The 23,168-nt window shown below is 43.9% G+C and overlaps 2 protein-coding genes across 7 annotated transcripts in view; one reads left to right on the top strand and one right to left on the bottom strand.

Annotated features, from left to right (window-relative positions):
- The window catches only part of caskin1 (CASK interacting protein 1), a 155,604-nt gene extending 148,780 nt beyond the window's left edge, over positions 1-6,824 (top strand). The window contains exon 21 of the mRNA XM_066689405.1: positions 84-6,824. Within this exon, the coding sequence (XP_066545502.1) occupies positions 84-180 (97 nt within the window). The 3' untranslated portion in view covers positions 181-6,824. The remainder of the gene's footprint in view (positions 1-83) is intronic.
- Positions 6,825-7,763: 939 nt separating this feature from the next.
- The window catches only part of traf7 (TNF receptor-associated factor 7), a 22,307-nt gene continuing 6,902 nt past the window's right edge, over positions 7,764-23,168 (bottom strand). For 3 of the 6 annotated variants that reach the window (XM_066690271.1, XM_066690274.1, XM_066690272.1), the window contains 18 exons: positions 22,663-22,770; positions 19,451-19,567; positions 18,646-18,738; positions 17,541-17,574; positions 16,779-16,962; positions 16,224-16,358; positions 15,821-16,038; positions 15,480-15,553; positions 15,143-15,191; positions 14,881-15,008; positions 14,550-14,632; positions 13,835-13,874; positions 13,574-13,690; positions 12,574-12,696; positions 11,203-11,322; positions 10,842-10,973; positions 10,387-10,506; positions 7,764-9,703 (listed from right to left, as the gene is read on the bottom strand). In XM_066690271.1, the coding sequence (XP_066546368.1) occupies positions 9,689-9,703; positions 10,387-10,506; positions 10,842-10,973; positions 11,203-11,322; positions 12,574-12,696; positions 13,574-13,690; positions 13,835-13,874; positions 14,550-14,632; positions 14,881-15,008; positions 15,143-15,191; positions 15,480-15,553; positions 15,821-16,038; positions 16,224-16,358; positions 16,779-16,962; positions 17,541-17,574; positions 18,646-18,738; positions 19,451-19,567; positions 22,663-22,770 (1,890 nt within the window). In that variant the 3' untranslated portion in view covers positions 7,764-9,688. Of the gene's footprint in view, positions 9,704-10,386; positions 10,507-10,841; positions 10,974-11,202; positions 11,323-12,573; positions 12,697-13,573; positions 13,691-13,834; positions 13,875-14,549; positions 14,633-14,880; positions 15,009-15,142; positions 15,192-15,479; positions 15,554-15,820; positions 16,039-16,223; positions 16,359-16,778; positions 16,963-17,540; positions 17,575-18,645; positions 18,739-19,450; positions 19,568-19,675; positions 19,819-22,662; positions 22,771-23,168 lie in introns of those variants that run through there. The other 3 variants (XM_066690273.1, XM_066690275.1, XM_066690276.1) reach the window with 2 other exon arrangements.

Raw genomic sequence — 23,168 nt, 5'->3', positions numbered from 1 at the left:
TCTCTCTCTCTCTCTCTCTCTCTCTCTCTCTCTCTCTCTCTCTCTCTCTCTCTCTCTCTCTCTCTCTCTCTGTGGCCCTGCAGTTCAGTGGCCGAGGACAAGAGCACAGTGAGCATCCTGGACGACATCGGCAGCATGTTCGACGACCTGGCCGACCAGCTGGATGCCATGCTGGAGTGAAGAGCACAGTCAGCGCCGCTGCGGCACAACCTCAGGGCTCCGTGTGGGCACAAGGGCACAAGGACTACCGGCAGAACCCCTCCCTGCCTCCAAATCCATTCCCCTGCCCTCTCCTCTCCTCTCCCCATCTCACCTCCTCCTCTCTTCATCTCATTCCTGCTCTCCTCCCCGACTCCCTCGCCTCTCCTGTCTCTTCTACCTCCTTTCCCTCCTGTCCCCTTCTCTGACTCTCCTTTCTCCTCCTCTCCCTCTCTCCTTCCTGCTCATTTCTCCGCGCTCTCCTTCCTTTAGCTAGAATTACAAGCCCCCCTCCCCCTGTACAGTTTGCACAATTCTCCAGTTATTCAGAACCCCAAATGAATTACCTCAGGATGGCACTAAACAAAAATAGTTTGAGTTTGAGGCACAGAGGCAGAGACAGACAGACAGACAGACAGAGAGGATGGGCAGGCTTTGTTTTTGACAAATGTTACAATCTGTTGGCTTTTTTTTCTATATGACATTGGAATATTAAACCTGTTGTAAAATAAATGCATACATTAAAACATAATACAATAATAACATATGGTATGTATAAATTGTAAGCATGAGGCAAGAAGAGTATATCTTACAATCATAAAATAAGAAACTCCTATAGAGAATAAATAGTGAGTACAGTGATATATATATATATATATATATAAATATATATATTTAGTTTCATTTTTTTTTATTCTTTCTTGGGAGGGGGCAAATGGTACAAGTATATAGAGAGTGATGAAATCGGGATGACTGACTATCACCAAACTAAGACAAAGAGCACGGAAGGGGAAGGATAGTGTAAACTGTGGGAGAATTTCTGTTGGACACTTTTAAGTTTGTCTGTGTTGTTGTTACTGTCGTCGTTGTTGTTGTTTTGAACATCCTGTTCGCCTTTCCTTCCTGTTTGAGCGGCAGACAGCTCTGTGAGCTTGACGTGGGCTTCCAAAGTTGTCAACAACAGTGTGGGACCAGTACAGTATGTCTGACCCTTGGCCCTTGACCCGCCAACCCTTGGGCGCTGACAAGTCAAGGGCAAGTCTTCCGTCTGTACTTTGTCCCTGTATTTCCTGGCCTTGGGGCCAACGCAACCACAGTTTATAATGCTGCAGGAGAAGCACACAAGCACACAGCGCTCTGATTTAAAGGGGAATCAAAGATGGCAATGCTGTCAGCACTACTGTAACCCCGTCTCCAGGCGCAGCCGACACACTATCGCCTGCATGCAAACCCAAAACTTTACACACCCGTCCTCCAATACAGGGCCTACAACACAGGTAACAATTCCAGTCCTCCAGGGCCAAAGGGGTTTCTGCTTTAATTCTCCCTCAGTTTTTAACAGTGTTGGGGTCAATTACAGTTTATCCATTCCAGTTCTGTTTGTAATTCCTGGTTCAATTCCGTTCCAATTATGTCTGTTATGCCAAGAGAAAAAAAAAATGAATTGGAATTTAGAAGGGCTCTGAAAAGGAGAATTGGATTTGTTTGGAAAAGGGAAGTGGAAGTGACCCCAAACCTGGTGCTTAACACTTCTAGAGATGTAATTCTTTGGGTAAGAAGTCAAATCTCTTCCAGGTCTGAATCAGATGCCCATTGAATGGTAACCTTTATGACCTGCAGGACCCTGGCCTTTGAGGACGGGAATCACTCACTCCTGGTCTATGACAATCGAGCGCATTTAGAAATTAAATAGCAAAATTGATTAGTTCTGCCATAGCATGGTGGCACCGCTCTCCCATTCGCCCTCTCACACACCTCAGTGTATGTAATGGGTTTACTCTACTGGACCGCTAGCTGGCTATGGCAGCCCAATGCAAGCACAGAGAACTGTCCTTTCCATTTCCTTTTGGGACTCTGAATACCCAGCATTCCACAGTGTTAACACATACATCTGTGGCACAGGGGTGGATAGGAGGGAGGGGGCACAGGGGCTTTCACTGCAGCTGGACTCAGTGCCCAGTTTAAGACAGATCTATTCTCTACCACCTTTTTTATTTTTATTTTTTATTTTCTATTTAGCTTCGAATATGGCACAAAAGGGAGATTATGTACTTCATTTACTATTCCGATCGTTCTGTTAATCCCGCATGACACCACAAACGCCTGGTTCTGCCGGTAGTCACAGTGTGCACTGTTGTGTTTTCAATCCGATCTCGATTTGCCTTCTGTGTCAGACGCCTGCAAGTGCCGTGTCTGTGTCTGTGTGAGAGCGTGTACGTGTGCGTGTGCAAGACTCTCGGGTGCAGAGCCTCTCCCTGTGTGGGGATTTTGTGAGCAGATGGTGCTGTCTTTGCTGGGTCTGCTCCTGCTAACAATGCTGGTGCTTGAAGGCTGGAAATATGATTATTATTAATATTATTATTATTGTGGTATCTGAACAATTGTATGAAATATTTAAGGGTAGGTTCTTTTTTTTTACTTCAAAGGCACAAATAAGGTGTGTTTGAGAGTGAGTGTGTGATGCACCAAATGACAACTGTTAAAATGACCAATTCAAGAAAAGGATTAAATACTCTCCAATCACTTCATATTTTTATTTCTCTCGGGATGAAATGCCATTCACAGGTGCAGGTTTTGAAGAAACCACATTGACACCATGGCTATGTACCTGCACTTTTGCTTTCTTCACTCATCCTCCCACCTACATCTGAGCGGGGGGCGGGGCAGTATGGGGGTCCATTGGTCCACTCCAGGCATTATAGTATATTAACCATCTTAACAAAAGTATTTGGATGGGAGATGCTGACCACAGTGACCTTGAGACACTTCTTGTCTGGATGAGGGCTAACATTAATTACTCACATGTTAAAAAAATCATATGCCACCGCTATTTACAAAGCTGTCGACCAATCTGAGAGCCGCTGCGATATTTATGCTAACATCTTCTACAGTGAGAGATTAATAGGGTCCATTCAATTTAATGTTCTCTCTCAGTGAAACTTGCAAATCTCAAAACCTTGTGTACAATCTGCTAAGAACGCTCACGTCCACCCTCATAAACCTTAATTAGTTACGAGAACAGAATAAAAAGCCCCACTAATAAAAACAGCAAGATAATTACCACTTTGCTGCTCAGTGTCCATAATTATCATGTAAATGGCGAATCTGAAGAACATTTTTTTTTTAAATGGCCAAATCTTTAAATGTATAATTTGGCCCAGTAGGTTTATAGAGAGTTTATGCAGTCTTCTGATATTCCTGTATTTGCCTTTCTCACTGAAGCCTCTGAACTGTCCCGCCTTCAAATGAACGTCCCCTTTGCCCCGAGGTTTTTTGGAGACGGATGTTGTTCCTTGCATTTTCTAAGCACGTACAGCATTTGTGCCTTAACTTACAGGGGTTTCATTGATTCCTGCAGGTGCAAAACCAATGTTCACATTTTCGAGCAAGAACAAGGGTTGGGAAGTTGACAGGAGGATGAAAAAGGCAGATGCTTTTGTAATGGTTCAGGACATGAATTTAAACAGCGTGCTTATAGTTTTGAAAGCTGAATGCATACGTACAATAAAAATAAAATCTGGACAGCTGCACTTCTATGTTGTAACCTGCATGGCCTCAGAATAGGTCTAACAAGTACATACTGTCTTAATGCTTTCCATGCAGCTCTGGCCAACCAGTAACGTGTGGCAGGGTGCAGGGGAGTGAGGGTTCGCTTTTGGCTTGACAAACCAAAATACAGTTGTTTGTCATGTGATTAATAAATTAAACCTGAAAAGTTTATGCAGGTGTTTGAGATTTGTATGTTTTGTTGTGGCAAAACAGCCTTTTGATTGACGCAAGTGAACTGGCTGTAGGCTTTAGTTAGCTTATACTGTGCTTTGATATTGAGAATTGAGAATAAAACAGCGTAAGTTAGAGCCTCCAAAACTATGAATTGCAGTGAAAATAATTTGCCCAGTACTCTTATTTATCTGAAATCATTGAAATGTCCAACTCTTTTAACAGCTGAGATGTGTGATATGCTTTGCACCTGCTAAAGGCTAATAGCGTAATCATGATTATTTGAGATACCTATAAATTAAGTTTTTAAATTCCTATAGTTTTAGAAAATGCACGTCACTAAGGTTTTCACCCAAATGAGATGTTCCTTTGAAGCGGCCACTCATTTCTGTCAGTGCATCCTGGTGAAGTAACGGCTCCATGGCCTGCATACTGTGGTGCTAAGAGTGATTGAATTAACTTTGGGATTAAAAGCTGGTTAAACGATGCTATGTTTTAGTGTTTTTGAGCAACTGGATGACGTCCGCAGCACCCATCGTGTTTTGTGGTCTTGGCAAATGTGCAATTCCAGCTTCTTGTGTTTTTCTCAGTGCTTTCCGTGATGTTAAATGAAGACAGTGAGTTCTTATTCCAAAGAAGTCCCTTGAGCCAGTGAATCTGGTGGTTCCGGCCAAGACTTGTTTTTGTGTCTGTGTGTGAGTGTGTTGGTAGTTTTACCATATCATGTCATGTTTTTAGAAAGCCTGCCCTCTGGTGGTGACCATGCAGTGCTTCCAGGCAGAAAGTCTTAAATCCTCACAACCCCTTTATCTACCGAAGAGACCAGACAGTTCTCCAGAGATGTTTCATTCCTGCTTTCATTTTCTCATCTCTGGGAAACTGCACTTGGATTGCTCTTCTGAGAACAGTATGGGTCTGAAGTGCAAAAATTAAGTATTGGGGTTTCAATGTTTTGGGGGAGTAGATGGTTTTGTCAGTGTAATTATGACTAACTGGCAGATCACACTGTAATTGTTGCCGTTGGGGCTAACAGGAGGGTGTGGAGAGGGCCCTGAGTGATGTGATGAAGGATCCCTGTGCTCTCCTCACACGCAAGGTACAGGCTACATGACACAACCACTCCCACATGCACCCCCTGCTCTCATCCTCAGCTCCTTTCACTTCCCCGCCTTATTATTTTGACCCCTGGCACAAATGGTATGTCGCATGAGCAATCTGTTACTGTCTCTGTGATTCTTCATCACCGCTTTTCACTGCGCGTGTCATTATCCACGTCACGTCAAAGAAAACATAGAAACATAAACAGGAAATACAAACGATCCATAGACACTTACAATCAGATATCACAGCACAGCACTTGGCATTCTGGTCCGCCATCCTGCCCCCCCCATTCAGAGGAAACCTTGCTGCCCCCCGTTCTTCCCAGTGCCCTGCCAGGACCGTGTGCTGAGGGTCTGCCTCCGTCCCCCTGGTCTGGGGGGCTCGTGTGGCTGCAGTGCAATAGAACCTCCTGCTCTCCTAATGATCCAGTCAGGCTTAAACAAAGACATGGGTCCTCAGTGGCCTGAGAGGATAAAAACAACTTCTAAGACTTTCCCATTCCAGGGTGAATCATTAAAAGTCGCTACATTTACCTTGCAGATTTTTATTTTTAAATGAAAGGCATATCTTGTAGAGTTCCTAACAGCGGTCTTCACAATGCACAGATCAATTCAACTCCGTGCCCTTCACTTATTTTTACATCGAGCAAAGAGAATATTTAAAGTGACTAATTTATTATAAATATATATATATATATATATATATATATATATATATATATATATATATATAATGCTATGTATCATCCAAAAAAGCATTAATTTATTTGAAAATGAATTGCAGAACAGAACTAAATGGATTGCAATTTTCTGTTTTTATTATATGTAATGTGTTTGTTTTCTGCAGATGTAGGTTTAGTAATGACTGTCATTTTTCAAATACATACAAGACCTTTTTATTGGTATTTTATGCAACAATACAGATTTTTTTAATATGTGCCTTTTAAGTTTTTTCAGATTTTTCTTTTTGGTTCCTTATATTTTAGTTTGTTTAGGAGGGCGTTTTTTTTTCATTTATTAGTGTGTTCTGGAGAATGCACTCATGTAGAAATAATGTATAAAACGTGTATAAAAAAAAAAAAAGTCTGGTCTATTATTGCCTGAGTTTTGATGAATGCCTGTGTCTGTGATTGCAAAATGAACGTCTCTCCTGTTATTCTATTGAACGTTCAAGTCTAATAGTGTGGTATGAACTTGTACTCCATTATGGAAACCTGGAGACTATTTTCCCCTTTCCAGAGCAGTGTGCCGGTCCAATTCCCTTCTCAAGACTGTGTTCAATCGATGTCCATTGTGTGACAGCTATGCATCCCTGGCCCCTACCATCACAGTTCCTTGTTTTAGGTTCCTTGTGTAGAAAACTAGCTGGATGTTTTTGTTTTTTTATGGTGATGTAAGAAAGCTTTTTTTTCCTTCTTTACTTTATTTCCCCCTTTTCATGTTTTTTTGTTTGTTTTTGGAAAGGAAAATATAAAAAAATTACAATCTTGCAAAGTAAAAAAAAAATACAATAAAATAAATGATCTTATTATAGAGCAAGGTTTATGTATTGTAAAGAAAAACAAATCTGTTTTATTTTTATTCTGTACACACACACACAAAAAGATGTTGAAAAACAAAAGAAAACAAAAAACAAAAAGACAGACATTTTCCGAGAACCGCGTAAGCGCCAGGCTGTTTATTGTGTGTTGAGTTGACGTTTGCCTTGTATGATCCCTGCTGTGACTGGCATCGGGACAGTGCTGTGCTTGCAGTGACTGCATCAACAGCCATCTGCTCTAAATAAATGTTATATACAAATACAAAGGCCTCGGGTTTCTTATTTCTCTTGCTTCCCTCCGTTTTCTCGTTGATTATACTTCTCCAGAACTGAGGCACAACCACTGTGTTTCACTTATTTCCCTAACTAAATTAGTTAATTTAAGAATAAACCACAATATCAATACCTTATGTATTGATTTCAGGAATTGACCACACTCCCACACCTCTGCGGAAGGGAGAAGACCATGGTGTTCTGACACACGGTGAGAGAGCGGTCATTTGTGACTAATCAAGAGTGTAACTCCTGTAAACATGGATGTGTAGAGCAGAAGCAGCTTTTGGTCAACTGCCCCATCTGCAGGTAAGTGCATACGGTCTGGCACTGGCACTGTGCCCCTGCAGTGCCACCATCTGGCAGCATAAAGTATTTACAACAAACGGTCAGGTACTGGGATATGGCCAGACCAGCTCCTTTTTGATGCTTTAGATTTCTTAGTGCAGACACAGCTACCTTAAAAGGGCTCCAATACATACAGCTTGCTTACTTGTCATGATCACCAGAAGACTGTCCAGGATTGGAGTGTTTTAAAGAAAGATACACAGTGCAGGGCAAAGGGTTTATACGAGGAAAATGCTCATCCTGTCAGAGGCCATCCTGATTCAGATTAAAGCACTTCTGAACAAATACCCCAGTTATAATAACAACAGAGAATGTATTTGCCCTGGGGTGAATTACAATTGTGCAATAATTAATTTGTAATAATGATTACAGAGATTGAGATTGTCCTGCTAAAGATTTCAAAATCAGATCCGTTCCTTTACAGGTTAATTAAAGCTTTACGCGCACATATTCATATATAGAAACATACATACATATAATAACAGATAGGATCACATGTTCCCAGACTGAAGAAGGACACCAAGGGATTTCAAGACTCAAAATAAACAGGTTCTGGAGACAAATAAAGCCACAAACACTGCTAACAAAGTGTATAGGTTTTAATGGTCAAATCAAGTTTAACATGATGTAGATAAGTGAACATGTACATAATCTGTGTGGAAAATACCATTCTGACCGACAAAAAAAATAAGTCGTACCTTTTCATTTCCTCCCTTCAGCAGAGCTGGGTTAAAAGCCGCAAATGAAACCTGCGATCACATAATGTTGGCACTGCAAAAAAAAACAAAAAAAACACACACAACGTTCCCTTGCAAAACAACTCTGTTTCGTTTTCCTGGATTACTGAACACTCAGCCTTTCCTTCCCACAGTGCTCCTTCCTGTCGAGGTCCCTTTGATCCCCACTCACAATTAAGGTTGTTCCCTTCCAGGAATGTCTCCCCGCCGGCTGACGAGAGTTCAGTGGCGAAGCGGGTCAGCCGCCGGTGACAGACTCCACACTGAAGGGGGGTTTATGCAGTGAATCTGCATCTCCGCTTCAAACAAGGAAAACCGATGGCAGCTTTCGCAAGGCAACACTGCACAGAACGTACACGGAAGTTTAAAAACATCGTCTAGGAGTTTACGTCGTTATTGTACACTTGTTTATTTAAAAAAAAGGCCTATCTAAAATAGACAGCAGCACTTTGACTTTAAAAATGCATCGGCAAGGTTTTGTCTTCTTTTTTTGTTGGTAAAGCAGCCGTTTTGATCAGTTTACAGATAAATGTGAAATGGTCACATGACACTTTTTTATTTTTTGCGCTGCACAGTAGGCAAATTTATCCCCCCCCCCCTCCCCCATTTTTTTCTTTTTTTACCTCTTCATGATTCAGACTTGGTTTTAATCCATTTCATTTTAGTCCATGGTCTCAACTGGCGAGAGGTCAAGCAGCTTCTTTGACTATAGCATAAAAACAGGTACTTCTGACCGGAAACAGAATGAAAGTTCAGGCGGCAGCTGCTCTTCTGCACAGAGGAAACAACAGACACTGCAAAACGAGCATCGCGGGGGGCCAAGATCCTGTCCCAACTGCCCAGCGAACCCCTCGAAATGCGGCGAGGTTGGAGAGATGGGCAGGAAGCCTTAGGACAGCTGCTCTGGCAGAAGCAGAGAACTGTTGCAGAGACGTGGGAACAACATCTGATTGCAGCTCTTGTACATTAGAGAGTATCCTCAGTCTGCAAGAGGGACACAGAGCGGTTCCTGCACAGCTTCCTCTCTAAAGTGCGAACAGAAAGCAGGAGCAGAGCGATCCTGGGTCAGTAAGGAGACATCAGCTCGCTCTCAGCCTGGCGGATGGGTAGGGAGCGCCCTTGTGCTTCCCCTGCGAGGTGGGGGGGTGGAGAGCGAGGGGTCCCTTGGGAGGCCGGGGGAAGGGAGTTGGTGTCGCTCAAACACGTGATCAGGTAAGGCAGGTGTTTAAGTGCTGGAACGGTCCCTCCCAGCGCCACTCCAGAGTCCAGTAAGGCGTGAGACTGAGGGATCCACGTCCGCGGGAGGACAGAGGGTTACAGAATCTGGGCCTTCAGAGCAGCAGAGCCTACAGACAATAGTGACACCCGTCACTGCTGGACTGGGTACTTTGGGTTCTCCGTGAGAACAGCCTGGCTCAGACTCACAGTTCCCAGGCACTTCCTCACAAACCCTGTGAACGCCGGGACAGGCCCGGGGGGTGGGGGGCTGGGTGGTCTCTCCACAGTCTGAGTAAACCACCAAATACAAAGAATAATAAAAAACAAAACAAATGTTCATTCTCAACCGTCTTTGTGGCACTAAAATTGACAAGGTTCCACCAAGCAAAGTAAACTGGTATTTTAAAAAAATAAAATAAATGGAGGCAATCTTTCCTGCTTGGCTTTATGGTCTTTATCATCATCATCAACACAGTCCAGAAAAGATCAGGACTGTGTTTAAGAATCGTCCCGTCACCCGGCGTTTAAAGACTGTGGCCTGCAATGCTCATCCCTTAGCAAGTCCACACCTGAGAGAGAGAGAGATAAATGTTAAATTTAACCCTGGATGAAATGCAATGGTACACAATTTGAAAATGACTTTTCAGTTTAGTTTTGTTAACACAAAACACAACTTGCCATTGGAAATATTTAATCAATACCATACTATGAATAGGGCTGTCAGTGAATTAAAATATGTATATTTCGGGCATTAGTTGATTAATCGGTAGATTAATCGGGCACTTATTAATATGTGTAACAGTCTTTAAGTGGTTGTGCCACACAGTAATACTTTAATAAATACTAGGCATTGATATTACTGTATAACAACACTGAACGGCAATGGTAAAAATAATATAAATTAATATTTAAAATTTAAAAAAAAAAAAAAAATCATTATAATCAAACTAAATTCTAATCGCTACAACAAACTGATGCAGCAGTAACCCTGCAGTTTGTGGGGAGATACTGTTCTGTAGCTCTCGTGATGTGATCTCTTGCGTGATTCGCCTTTATCTTTTAACACTATAGGGCTGGTCAGTTTGAACGATTTCATTTGAATTACTCTGGGTTCCTGAATACACTGCGCATACCTGTTCTTGATTTTTACTAAATATATGCATTTAATATGGCTACTGCGTTTTAGCTGCATAAACGCAAATCAAGCTCAGTAAGGCATCAGTAAGGTATAGTAACGCAGTGCCGTGCCCACCTTGACGGTGCTGTCGACGGCTCCGGAGAAGAGGCGGCCTCGGGAGACGGCCAGCGCTGTGACGCTGCCCTGGTGCCGCAGCAGGGTCTGAGTGCAGATCATGTTGTCCATACTCCACACCTATGGGCAGAGGAGTACATGCTCAGAGCAGGGCAACACACACACACGCAGTCAGCTCACTGCAAACTGCTTAAAGACACAATGTATCGACACATCCGTCACCCACGCACTGGAATGCAGCTCCAACAGTAAGACACTGAGCATTGAGTGTGAATTTGTATCTGATAAATCAACAGAACACTCTGTGGCCCCTGCTCCACTATCCCAACCCCCCATCTAGCCCTCCGCTCTCCTTTTGCACCTATAAAACTGGGCTTGCCTCTTTCCTCATTAATTCTCTAGCATTGCCCATTTCTTCAGCAGACAGGGCCTGGGCCCGGCTCCCCCACTCTTACCCTGAGCGAGCGGTCGTACGAGGCGCTGAACACTTTGGTCTGGTCTGGCGTGGAGATCACAGCCAAGGCGTACACAGTGCCCACATGGCCCGTCAGCGTGCGCACCTGCTCCTTCGACTCGATGTCCCACACCTGCCCCCCCACACAGACAGAAAGGTTAGCGAGGCCTCGCCTAAGGCCTCAGGGACTCCAGGAACATGTTCATCAGATCTTATAATAATAATGATCTTGCTTTAAATTTCCCTTGAATGCATTATTTGCAAGCTTCATTACTCTCCTCCCAACAGTAGTGGCTGCATGAAGATCAATCAAACATGTATTTAAATCAATACGTATGAGCAAGACTATGGATCAGGCTTACGTGGATGAGGTTCTCGTAGGTACCACAGACGATGTGGTGGTTGGTGACTGCGATGGAGTAGACACTGCCCCCTGAGGTCTGCAACACGTGGACACACTCCAGGGAACGGATATCCCAGATCTGAGTGAGAGGGAGGGCAGAGATGGGACAGGGAGGGAGAGAGGGCAATGAAAGGAAAAAAGGAGAGAGAGAGAGAGAGAGAGGGGGTAGACAGGCCTGGTCAACAACTGTCAGCACGGTTCTATTCTGTGCATTTCTACACGACTCAAGACCAGCCAGGTATCAGTAATGAAGCTACCTATATTGAAATTGGAATCTTCTAGTATAGAGCTAGGAATTATTTTAATTTGTCATTACAGGGCAGAATATTTTATAATGTCCAAGCAATGTAGGAGCTTTTTCCAAAACACATGGATTAAATTACTACTATGGAGTACTACTACGAATTAAAAAATAAAAATCAACTGCACTTTTTTTTTTTTTTTTTTAACAGAATTAATGTAGGACTTAAAATGGTCCTAAAGGGTAAAGCAGGAGAGAGGCCTGTCCGGCTTATCAGCTGAGGACTAACTCAGCAGCTCCACATCTGGAAGCTATCAAAATGATCTCCATGACAACACTGGAATGTTTGATACATCTGGAGCTCTGAGCCCCCAATCAGTGGCTTCGATCCACCCACCTACCAGCCTGCTGACGTGTGTGAGTGTGTGTGTGTGTGTTAGATGGAAGGGGGGGTGGCCATTGATACAGCTGCCGCTTTGGTAAAAAACAGAAAAGCAATAACAAGGACATGATGCAATGCTTTGAAACTGACCCTGCTCCGCTTGCAGCTTGCTCTCTCTGTAGCAGCTGAAGGCAGATGAAAGACATGTACTACGCAACTTCAGTTTGGCTTCTGACTAGCGTCTCTGGAGCCTCAATTAAACCAGCTGAAATTACTTTCCATCCACCCCCCCCTTCCCCAGTCCTGTCTGCAAATCCACACTGTTTGATGGGTCTCGAGTCATGACTGTATCCCAACAAAGAGCCTCTTGCACTTGTTAAATAGAGGAAAGGAATCTTTTTATGTATTCCAGCCGACAGTAGCACTGGGAGTTGGGAGTGGTGGATTTCACTGGAGCCATGCAGAGGAGTGTAGGTGTAATCTGGTACGAGATCTGCATCAGTCAGAGGAAACCATTACACTTCTGCCAAGTCACCCCAGTCTGGGCTGAGTGTGGAAGGGATGGGTTTATGGGACGAGAGCAGCTAGGTATGAAGGCTTCTGTGGAGGAAGTCCATGAGATTGGAGCTGTGAGGGAAGCCTGAGGAGACTCTCAGATCAGTAATTCAACACCAAAAACAACAAGACGCCCCCCAGTGAACTCTGACCTTGATTGTCTGGTAGGAACCACTGTACAGGTGGTTCTGGGAGGCGACCAGTGCTCGGACCCAATGGTTGAGCCCCGTCAGCTCCTTCTTCAGCTTCAGTTCGGTGCCCACGATGTCCCATACCTGCAATGACACACAAACCCCCCATTACAGCAGTGAGCGATAAACCACACAGCCCCTGACAGCACTCCTCTCACTGACACACTCGAGTCATTAACTGCACTGTAACAACACTGACAGGCACATTGCAGTCCTGCTCAGGCTGACACACTGAACAATCGCAGTACACTCACTGACATGCCTCCTGCTGCTCTATACAGACTCAGACACTTTGTCTCTGACCGCACTACAACTGCATGTTAAAGGACTGATTTTGGAAACAGGCTGAACATTGGTTACTGAGGCAATCATTAACTATGTGGTGTAAATTCTGCTTCTAAGAAATAAAGAGAGGAGTGTATTTTTAGCAGATTGACGATCATGTATGAAGTAATTATTTTGAGATAAAAGAAAGAGGAAATGAGATAGGAGGAAAGTCCCTGGCAGTAATTTGCACACAGACCCACCCCCTCCCCTCTCCCATTTGCACAGCTCCCACTCATTGTGGCTGAGAGTGCACTGTCCAAACACCCCTTACACCCAAGCGGCGCTGGGGCTCGGTCCCCAGCGCACCAGTGAAATCATTCCCCTACTGAAATGCCAAATACTCTTCCACGGATATCAATTGACACACTGGGAGAACGGGGGAGGCCTGACCATCTAAACAACGCTGTCTGCTTCACAGATGCAGGATATGTTGCTGGACCTTGCCAATTGATCCAGGATGCAGTTCAATGTTAAACCATGCATGCACTATTTGATCAGCAAAATAAATAAATAAAATTGACATAGGCAGATTGCCAATCTCTAGATGTCTTAAGGAGTCTTAACAAGTGGGACAAACAAAGGTAATCACCAGTGATACACAGACAAGCACACAAACACAGAGAGCAGTCCTGACCTTTATAGCTTTGAGGGAGCCGCTGAAGAGCATATTGTGCGAGGACACCAGAGTGCACACGGGGTTGTCGTGAGCCCGGATAGTGTTCACCTTTTGTAGTGTCTGGATATCCCACACCTGTGCGCACATACACAACAAACACATTAAAAAAAAAAAAACACACATCAGAAAAGCACATTTGTACAGAGCTGCTTCATCACTACTGAGAAGTGTAGGCGACTAATTGGTGCCCAGTCTGAGAGAGCGGTGGAGAATACTTACAATGATAGTGCAGTCCGCCGAACCACTGTACAGCTTGTTTCTGGGGGGGAAAAGAAAAACCAATCCAAATGCAAAGAACTGAAAAACGCCAATCTGTGTGTTCCAACTGAGCTCTGCATCTCTTAATTGAACTTCAAAATTTGTCTATAGCTTATTCATAATTGTAATTAAGTTGGAGATTTTACAGAAGTGAAATATAAATCTATAAAAAGCACCTGAATTCTACATAATTTTGAAGCTAAACAAATTTAAAAAGTCATATTAAGCAAATTATTTGTTCAATTAAGTAATTGACAGCTCAGTTGGAACAAAAGCCAAGATCAGGGTTGAGAACCACAGATATAGATTATCATCCAGGGTGACTTTACTGGAGCAATCTAGGTACAATCCCTTGCTCAAGGGTACAACAGCAGTGCCCCCACAACTGGGACTGAACTAAAGACCCTCCGTTCAGGAGTCCAGATTATATTAAAATAAACAAGGTGGAAACATGACTGTTGCACAGTATCAAATTATCTTGTGCATTACACCACAAGGAAAGGCTATAATAAAGATTGGTGCAGGAAGTCCCCGACGATAGGTGATTTTCTTGTCTATTTTTATGTGTTCTTTTGCAGTCGTCTCTACCAGTGCCTGTACAGCAAATAAAATGGCTGAGAGCCCATTCGTGTAGAGTGGCTCATCTCCCAAAGACACGGACCGTCTGCCGGCTTACCCCTGAATGCACAGCGCCAATACAATGCCGTCGTGCCCTTCCAGGGTCTTCTGGCACTTATATGTAGTGCAGGTGTCCCAGACCTGGAGAGAGAGATGGAACAAGAGAGGCCGGGGTGAAAAGAGTTCAGATGACAGAGAGAAACAGAAGGGAGCTTACAGCAGAGAGACAATTAAGGACAGGGATGGTGAGAGAAGAGGGAACAGAGTAGCAGATGGCCTGCCACAGAGTAAGAAATACAAACAGGAGTGTAGAAGGAGAGAGGACCAGGCAGGCAGGTAGACAGAGGGAAGCGGGGGCAGGGGACGTGGACCTCAGGCCACCCTGTTACCTTGATGGTCTTGTCAGACGAGCCGCTGAAGAGCAGGTCTCCAGTGGAGTAGACGCACAGGCACCACACCGGCCCCTGGTGGCCCACAAACGTGCCCTTGCACTTGAATATCTGCTGGGGGTCATATGCTGGAACACACGAGGGCGAGGCACAGGGCAGTCAGAACCGGGGTGGCATTATTCAAAATGAACGAGTGCAGGTGCAGATTAGTGAAGTATGGAGCTGCCCAAGGCGACAATCCCTGGGAATGATAGATACTTACAGCCAAGGATGCCCATGTTCAGCCTAGCATTGATGTGCGACAGCTCATCCTGCAACACGAATGAGAGAGAGAGAAGCATGTTAAAATCCATTAAAAAAAGCTGGGCCATCATCTGCAGCTTTGAAAAATTGTAGCTGTGAAGGGAACCAACACAGATATAAACCTTGGCAGGAAAATAACGGCAATTGCAGCAAGTCCACCAATGATATTTTCTGTATACCTTATATTCTTATAAACTGCCATGTAAATAAAAAACAGTGGAGTACACAGTGGCACATTCTTCATTGACTCCCAGCATTTCCAAGCTGCTGGGCAACAGAGATCCAAACACACTTACGTTGAGCATGGAGGCGTCTCGGCGAAACTCCATCAGGTCCTCGCTCAGCTTGCTCTGATTCTCGTCCAGAACGTCTGTGGGACAAAAACAGCGTCAGTGCAGGCCGAGTCAGGAAGGGCCATCAGCAACTACTGATGAGAACTAACCCCCTGGCTAGATAGCTAACACACGTCTCTCATTGCATCAGTTAAAACAAATCCCAGCCAATGGATGCCAGCGCAAGCCAAAGACCTCAATCCGAGATGCAGGCTTTACTCTACAGACTTAAGCCCGTTTGCATGCAGTCGAGATGAGACAAGACAGGGGGCGAAACGTCATTCCGATCAGGTGCACTCTCTCACCGAACTTGAGATCCATGTTTTTCTCCATCTGGTCCAGTTTCTCAGAGAGCTTGCCCAGCATGGAGCGGAGGAAGGCAATGTCCTGGTCCTTCTGGGCCAGTGCCACCTGCATCTCGTGGAAGCGGTCGTCCGTCTGCTGCAGGAACTCCTTCAGCCCCTCGAACTTGCACACCTCCAGGTGAGTTTCGTATGTGTCCTGGTTCCCAATGAAAGTGCAACTGGAGGGGAGAAGTGCAAGGGGAGAGGATTCACTCAACATGGACACGCAACACTTCGCTCTCCTACTCCTGGGAACCATTTAATATCTTGGCAAAGTTCAACGACAGCCCAGCATTGTGTGAATTACTTCCACAACCACTTTCAATAGCCAGTGCTTGGGGGGAGGGGGGGGGTCAGTGCTTACCCATATTTGGAGTGGGGGCACTTGATGTGTTCGCATTCCTTCAGGTGGGCTTCCAGGTTCATGGTGAGCAGGGGGGGGCAGCTGGGGTTGTTGGGGCAGCGGACTGGGCGGTAGTCACAGCTCCCCTCGTGATCTCTGAGGAAAAGGAGGGAGGAGAATAAAGCACTTAGACTCCTCACAAATCCATCAAATCTCTTTTCTTGCCTGAAACGCTAGATTTCCATAAGCTAGCATTAAAAATTGTCAGAATAATACAGTAGCAAACCTCACAGGGTCATTGCTATCCCCTTCAGCATGAAATTAATGTTTAAACCAAGAGGCCTGAAATTCAGCGGTGCCACCTAAAACTGACGTCACAGAGCTCCGAATACGACTCAGACCCAAATCCCCATGTTTGCCAGACTCAAACAGCCTTAATCAGATAATAAGCTGATCCGTTTCCAGCCTGTTCAAGCCGTAACAGCTTTCGACCAGACAGAAACAGTTTCCTTCCATGTGAGGTCGGGGTGGGGGTGTGTGTGTAGCGCGGAGCAGCGGCAGAGGCGAGGGGCTCACTTCCTGACGCTGAGTTTGATGGTGAAGGGGCAGCCCAGGGGGTCCACCTCGAAGGCACTGGGTTTTCCGGACGCAGCGGGCCGGCAGCCGTATTTGCAGTGGATGAAGAGCTCGCCGATCTGCTCCGCCACGGCAATGTTATTCACCACCACGGTCAGCTTGGCATTGTCCACAGGGCACTTCTCTGAAGGGGAGCACACCACAACACACACACGGGTCAGAGGCACACAGGCTAGCAGGGCCATATCCATCATCTATACAACTCCTGTCGTTTTATAAGAATACATTTTATAGTGCAATCAAAATCACTTATTTAAGAAATCATACACAGTTACATAATAATATTTATATTCCGAATAGAAGTGCAACAAATTTAGCACGCCCTGCAAGAGACAGGAGGAAACGGCAAAAAGCCCCCAAAAGACAAAAGTGCACTTCTTAAAAGCAATCTAGTTTCAGGGACATAATTTCAAATTCTACACTTATTTACTTTACTTCAAGGGTTCCCATGCTCTGGAATACCTTGGATAAAGGCATCTAATAATGTATAAGTAACAACACTTTTAATAATAATAATAATACCCTGATCAGGAGAGAAAATGCAGAGTACTTGGTTTTTACTCTCACTCCCTGCTTAGCTGCAAATATATTTTAATTTTTTTAATGGCAGAAAATGAGGAACCCTGACTTCTCCATTTCCTCTCCTGCAAAGCTAATAACAACACTATCAGAGTTTGCGTTGTTATGGTTGACACACCCTACCTGAGGTCAAGGCGCATCGTCGGCAGAAGGTATGCTGGGAGGAAAGAGGGAAAGAGAGCAGAGAGGGCATGAGCTGAGGGTTATCAGTACCGAATGTCTGTATCTGCACAGAGCGCTCGCCTGGGACAGTGCACTGCTCAGAACTATGCACCGCCAGTTTCCTTCCTGCTGCTCAAAAATCTGTCCGGTTTTACTTTCATTCTCACACCTGACTTTTTACATGATCACGACGGTTCTTTTTGCAAAGACTTTATTGCAGGCATTTGTGTTCTAGGGGAAGGACTTTGATATAACTATTGAACACAGAATAAAACCACATCCGCCTCTTTCAACTGGAATCAATCCTATGGTTTCTCTGCTGCACAAACACAGCTGAACAACAACAACAACAACAGGAACACTGAAATGGTGCAATGTTTTAAATAACCAGAAACAAGAATGGAGTAATCTCACCCAGCGGAAAGTTTAACACATAGGAACTCTGTCTGACCTAAACTAAGTGTTCAAAAATAACTTCCTCTGTTTTAAAGTCTTTTAACATGAAAGATTTATCATATGTATAGAGACAGTGATGCAGACAGAAAGAGACAAAGAGACAAACACAGAGTAACTGGGGTTATAATATACAAACAAAGTAACAGGAGAGCCCTATGAAATGTCATCACTATTATTGCATGATTACAGTTCCAGTCACCATATTAGACAGCTTATTATTTTATTTATTTTAATGGCAATCGCAAATGTCTTAGATTTTAAATTAGGAACAATCTCACATTAGAAATAAACTAATCTAAACTTTCTAAGAAAAGTAAGGAAACTCATTTCTTAGGGCACGACTAAACACAAGCAGAGAGTGGTTGTCAAAGAATCAGTCTGTGAGAAAGATACAGGGGGGAGTTCAAACAAACCCACAGTGAGAAGGGATGTCAAGGGGAGAGAAAGAGAGAGAGAGGAGAGAGAGAGAGAGAGAGAGAGAGAGAGAGAGAGAGAGAGAGAGAGGGGAAGCTGTCAAACAGACGGATAGGGGATGGTCTTCAAAATAGCAAAAATGTGCAGCAAAAATGTGCAGCACTTCAGTGTGCAGAAGCTCAGTGTGCAGACTCACCCCACAGGTGGTGATCACAGGGTCTTTGAACACACTGCAGCACAGCTGGCAGCACAGCTTCACAGAGGGCTGCTCCGCAAACACCTGGGGCTCCTGGGACACGAAGGGGGCATGAGAACAACAATGAGCAGTGCCCCCTTCAGGGTGGGAATAATAATACACAAACAGCAGCCTGGCGGGAAAACTGGAGTTTACAGCTCCCAGACTCAAGCTTTTTTTTTGCCTTATATATATTTGCAGTCATAAGAACAAGCTGCAACATGGGCAGTTAGACAGGAAGAGATGCCATGTTTCTTTGTGTCTGTAGGTTTTAGCCTTTACTAAGCTATGAGTTGGAAACGTAATTACACTACGTATAGATACATACATATCTAAGTGATTTATCAAGTGACTGGTAGAGACCACATTATTGTTGGATCTTTTTCTCTCTACTCCCTGTGATCATTTCCCTGTAAGAGTGTAAGCCTTTCTGTGCCTGAATGGACAACGGCCTCCTTCTAAAGATAGTATAGATAATGCTGAACAAGTTGCCTCAGAAATGTGCCCTCCTTTAATGAGGAATGCTGTGTTACCACACCGTGTGCGTCTTATTAGAGCATATTTGGTCACTGTTCAAGTCTTTCACGGAAGAAACCAGAATTAAACGCATACTGTGCCAAACAAAAAACAAAACAAAACAAAAGTAACAAAGAATAACATTATAGTTTGGTTACAACCATCATGCTAAAGATTGCAGGTTGGTTGAAATAATGCATTAATATTGCGCCTGACACTCAATTACTGCAGTGGACGGGACTGGACTCACCGTGTCCTCCTCCTCCTCGTGCAGGGAGAAGGTGGAGCGCAGGGACATGTTGGACTCGGAGTGCAGTGAGCGCACAGAGATCGCCGAGTCCGAGCGGCGTGGTGTGCTGATGGGCGGCTGGGGGAGAGAGAGAGAGAGAGAGAGAGAGAGAGGGCCAGATTAAACGAGAAAGAGAACAAGAGGGAGTCATAAGGCAGCCTATTATAAAACACCTTGTGCAGTCACCTGGGGAATTTCCTGTTAGACGTGCAGCTCAAGCAATCCGCACAGACCGCCCACTTTGCATGACAGTGAGAAGGAGAATTTTCAAATAAATAATCTATATATAAATCTATCAAACTGATTTTTTTTTTTAAATGTACTACCAAAGACTAAATGCACGGCATAGATTTTAATTGGTTCCAGTACATTGTGTCTTGGGCTTGCAGAAGCAGCCAACCAGGCCACTGTCAGTAATGACAAAATACAACTCTCCCAGGCCTGTGGGGCATGGTCAGCACAGAGCCCTACAGACTATGCATTCCTCCGCCACACCATCCTGAGCACAGCAGCATTCCCGACACTCACCAGGAGTGAGGAAAATCCTCATTTATAAACTACACTGCATTCTCACTGAGAGGACGGGGCCAAAATCCCACAGCTTGAACAACACTACCACTGGAGAAGTGTTACAAGCTTCTCTCTTACTCAATCAGTTCCCACAAGTCATTTCCTCCATATTGCACTACTGTTGTAAAGCAACTGCTGAGACTAGAAGAGCGGATCTGGTAAATGATCACAAAAAAAAAAAAAAAAAAAAAGACTTCTCTCTGATGGCCTTCACACAGATTTTTTTACTTGCAGGAACACAATTCTTTTGACAATATGGAAGCTAAGGAAGGCACCACTGTGTACAATTAAAATCAGAAATGCTCACAGCGGCCCACCGTTATCGTTCCGTTTCCTTTTGAAAATAAATTCAGCTCAAATAGGTTTGGTAAGAACTAAAAAGCCCATTTCTTGTATCAGTGCCGATTCACTTCTCAAATCAGAGCATGCAAAAACTCAACGCTTGCACTACATTGCAAATACTCGGAGTTACCAGGATAGCACCCGACAGCCATTTTCAGCCCCACTGCACAATTTCACAGGAATTCACTTTGAACCTGCATATTAAAATACACTCAACAGGATCAGATCTGCAAGTATGCATTTAAAAAGTAAATAAATACATAAACGCAGAGAAACAAGAAAGAACAAGCTTTCATGATGCATCCTCAGGAAAAGCTGCACAATAAAAATGAGGAAAAAAAAAAAATGGAGAATTCTTCCAGTTCATTTAAACAGCCCACTCAAAGTGAGAGACATTCGAATATCAATCTGCCTTCCCCGGCTCCTCCATTTATGTGAAATGTTGGACATCGCTGCACAAAGCAAGAGCTGGCTCCTGCACCAGCCTGATAATCCAAACTCTGCCGCGGAGGAGGAAACGGGGGTAGAACTACACTTACTGGAGCTTTCACAATCAAATCAAAATGAATCTCTCTCCCCGGTCTCCCCACAGCACCGTCTGGCCTCCGATTAAATTCTGAATAAAAAGATCTTGAAGGTTCTCCTGTCCTCGCTGTGTGTCGGCGCTGCTCAGATGGGTCTTTGCACAAGCGCAGAGCCACTTGTTGTTCCAGCACTATGCATTCCCAGTGCCAACTTCACTGCGCAGACCGGCGAGGGGGGGGGGGGGGACACTTCCTGCTATTCAATTAGAAGAGAGTGCTGCAGCATGGTTTCCTGTTCTTGAAAGAGGGGGGTGTCAGGGCAAGGGACAAGGAACAGCAGTGAGCGAGACTGTGCAACAGCCAATGTTGCACTCACCGCAGCAGCCCAGCCAGGTCTTGGCGATATTTGAGGAAATGCTGCCACGGCATTGTGATTCATCAGCAAAACAGAGAATGGACGACGGAAACACACACAAAGACAACAGACTCGGGAGAGAGTGAGTGAGGTTGTGCAGATGCAGATTGTGAAAGTGGAAAAATAATTTAAAAAAAAAACACGGCGCTAAGTGTTAATGTTAACACAACTGTGTCATTACTGGAGTGAGAATTGTGTCAGAATGGAAGGAGGCCAGAGTTTTTTTCCAGTTTGACCTATAGTAGCCGGGCCCAGGACAAAACCGTAGTCCAGGAGGCTGCATGGCTTTGCTGTCCCTTGCCGTGTGCCAGCAGACTTTCGCAGCTCTGTGAAAAAGCTGTACCACAAATTACAGGACTTGGAGATAACACTTACCTGAAATTCGAATTCGAAGTGTACATTTCGCAAGACACTTATAATCAGAGCAAATCACGGCAGGACAGAGAGCGAGCCCAGATGGAAATTGTCTTAGCCCTCTACACTAGGATGCCTGCTGGATCCAGGGTTTTCGTATTAACAGGAGAATATGATATAGTTCATCCATGAGAGCTGACCAGCATGCAGACGCTGTCTGACTACAGCAGGGGTGGACTACTCTGCTTCTTGAGGGCAAATGTGCAACTGGTTTGATGGGCCTCTTTCAAAACTAATAAAATTAAGATCTCGTTAAAGGGCAACACGTCCAATTAAGCAATTATATAAGCAATCAAGAGTTCAGGTGCAATGAAATACTGTTTATTGGTTTAAGTATTTTCTTTTCATCAAATAAAAACAATTCAATTTTTAATACTTGTGATTAAAAACATTGACATATTAATCCTTAAAATCACTTAAAATTTTTAAAATCTTTGTGATTTTTAACAAAACTAAAACAATAAACTTTAAAATAAACGTGCTCAAATCAAATAAACAAAACGTGATAAAAGCAAAAAAATTGCACACCAACAAAAGAGTCAAATACATTGAAAATAACAGAAAATGCATTAAACAAATTAAAAAAACAATTAAAAAGTAAAAATAAAAAACAAACAAAAAAGTCTAATGCATTTTAAATTAAACCCAAAACGGTCAATGTATTTGACAAAAAAATATAACAAAACTCTACCAAAAACCCTAAACAGTGTGATTTAAAAACAACTAAATCTTTAAAAACAATTAAGATTCATTATTTAAAATCTTCTTTTAAAAACAATCATTCTTAAAATCTTTAAAAGATCTTTAAAAGATCAGGTGCAATGAAAAACAAAACTGAGTAAGTGTGGGGCAGTGACAAGGGGTGTGGGGCAGTGACAAGGGGTGGGTGGCGAGGGGGGTGCGCTTACCATACTGTCGTCCTCATCGCGGGGGGAGTAGGTCATGGTGCTGGAGGAGGAGGGGGTCCGGCGATGCTGCTTGTAATTACCGGTTCCTTCAGCTAAGATGGGAGAGCCCATAAAACGCACACACACACATACAAAGTCAATGACATTAAGTAATCCAGCTGCCACAGGTCTTAATATTTAGCCTTGCCTACGCTTTGACATGGTTTTCACCATAAAGAGGTGTTATACAGTTATGAAATTAACTGACTCAACTGCCAGGCTCTCAGCCTTGACTTCTGTTAAAATAGTCTGTCCAGATGGTTACCAAAGTGCGGCCTGGGGGCCAAATGCGGCACTCAAGGTTGTTTGGTGATGCCCCCCAAAGCCAACTTCAACCACCTTTACTATCTTTTTACACTTTTTGAAAATGTTCGATTACAAATTGCACATGTAATTTGGGGGAAAATAATGAAAACAACAATTAATGTTCACAAATGTTCCCTAACAGAAATGTATAGGAAATAAAA

Source organism: Amia ocellicauda, chromosome 17, assembly GCF_036373705.1.
Source record: "Amia ocellicauda isolate fAmiCal2 chromosome 17, fAmiCal2.hap1, whole genome shotgun sequence".
Taxonomy (NCBI): domain Eukaryota; kingdom Metazoa; phylum Chordata; class Actinopteri; order Amiiformes; family Amiidae; genus Amia; species Amia ocellicauda.
Note: the sequence above shows the minus strand (reverse complement) of the source record. Positions and strands in the feature narration are given on the sequence as shown.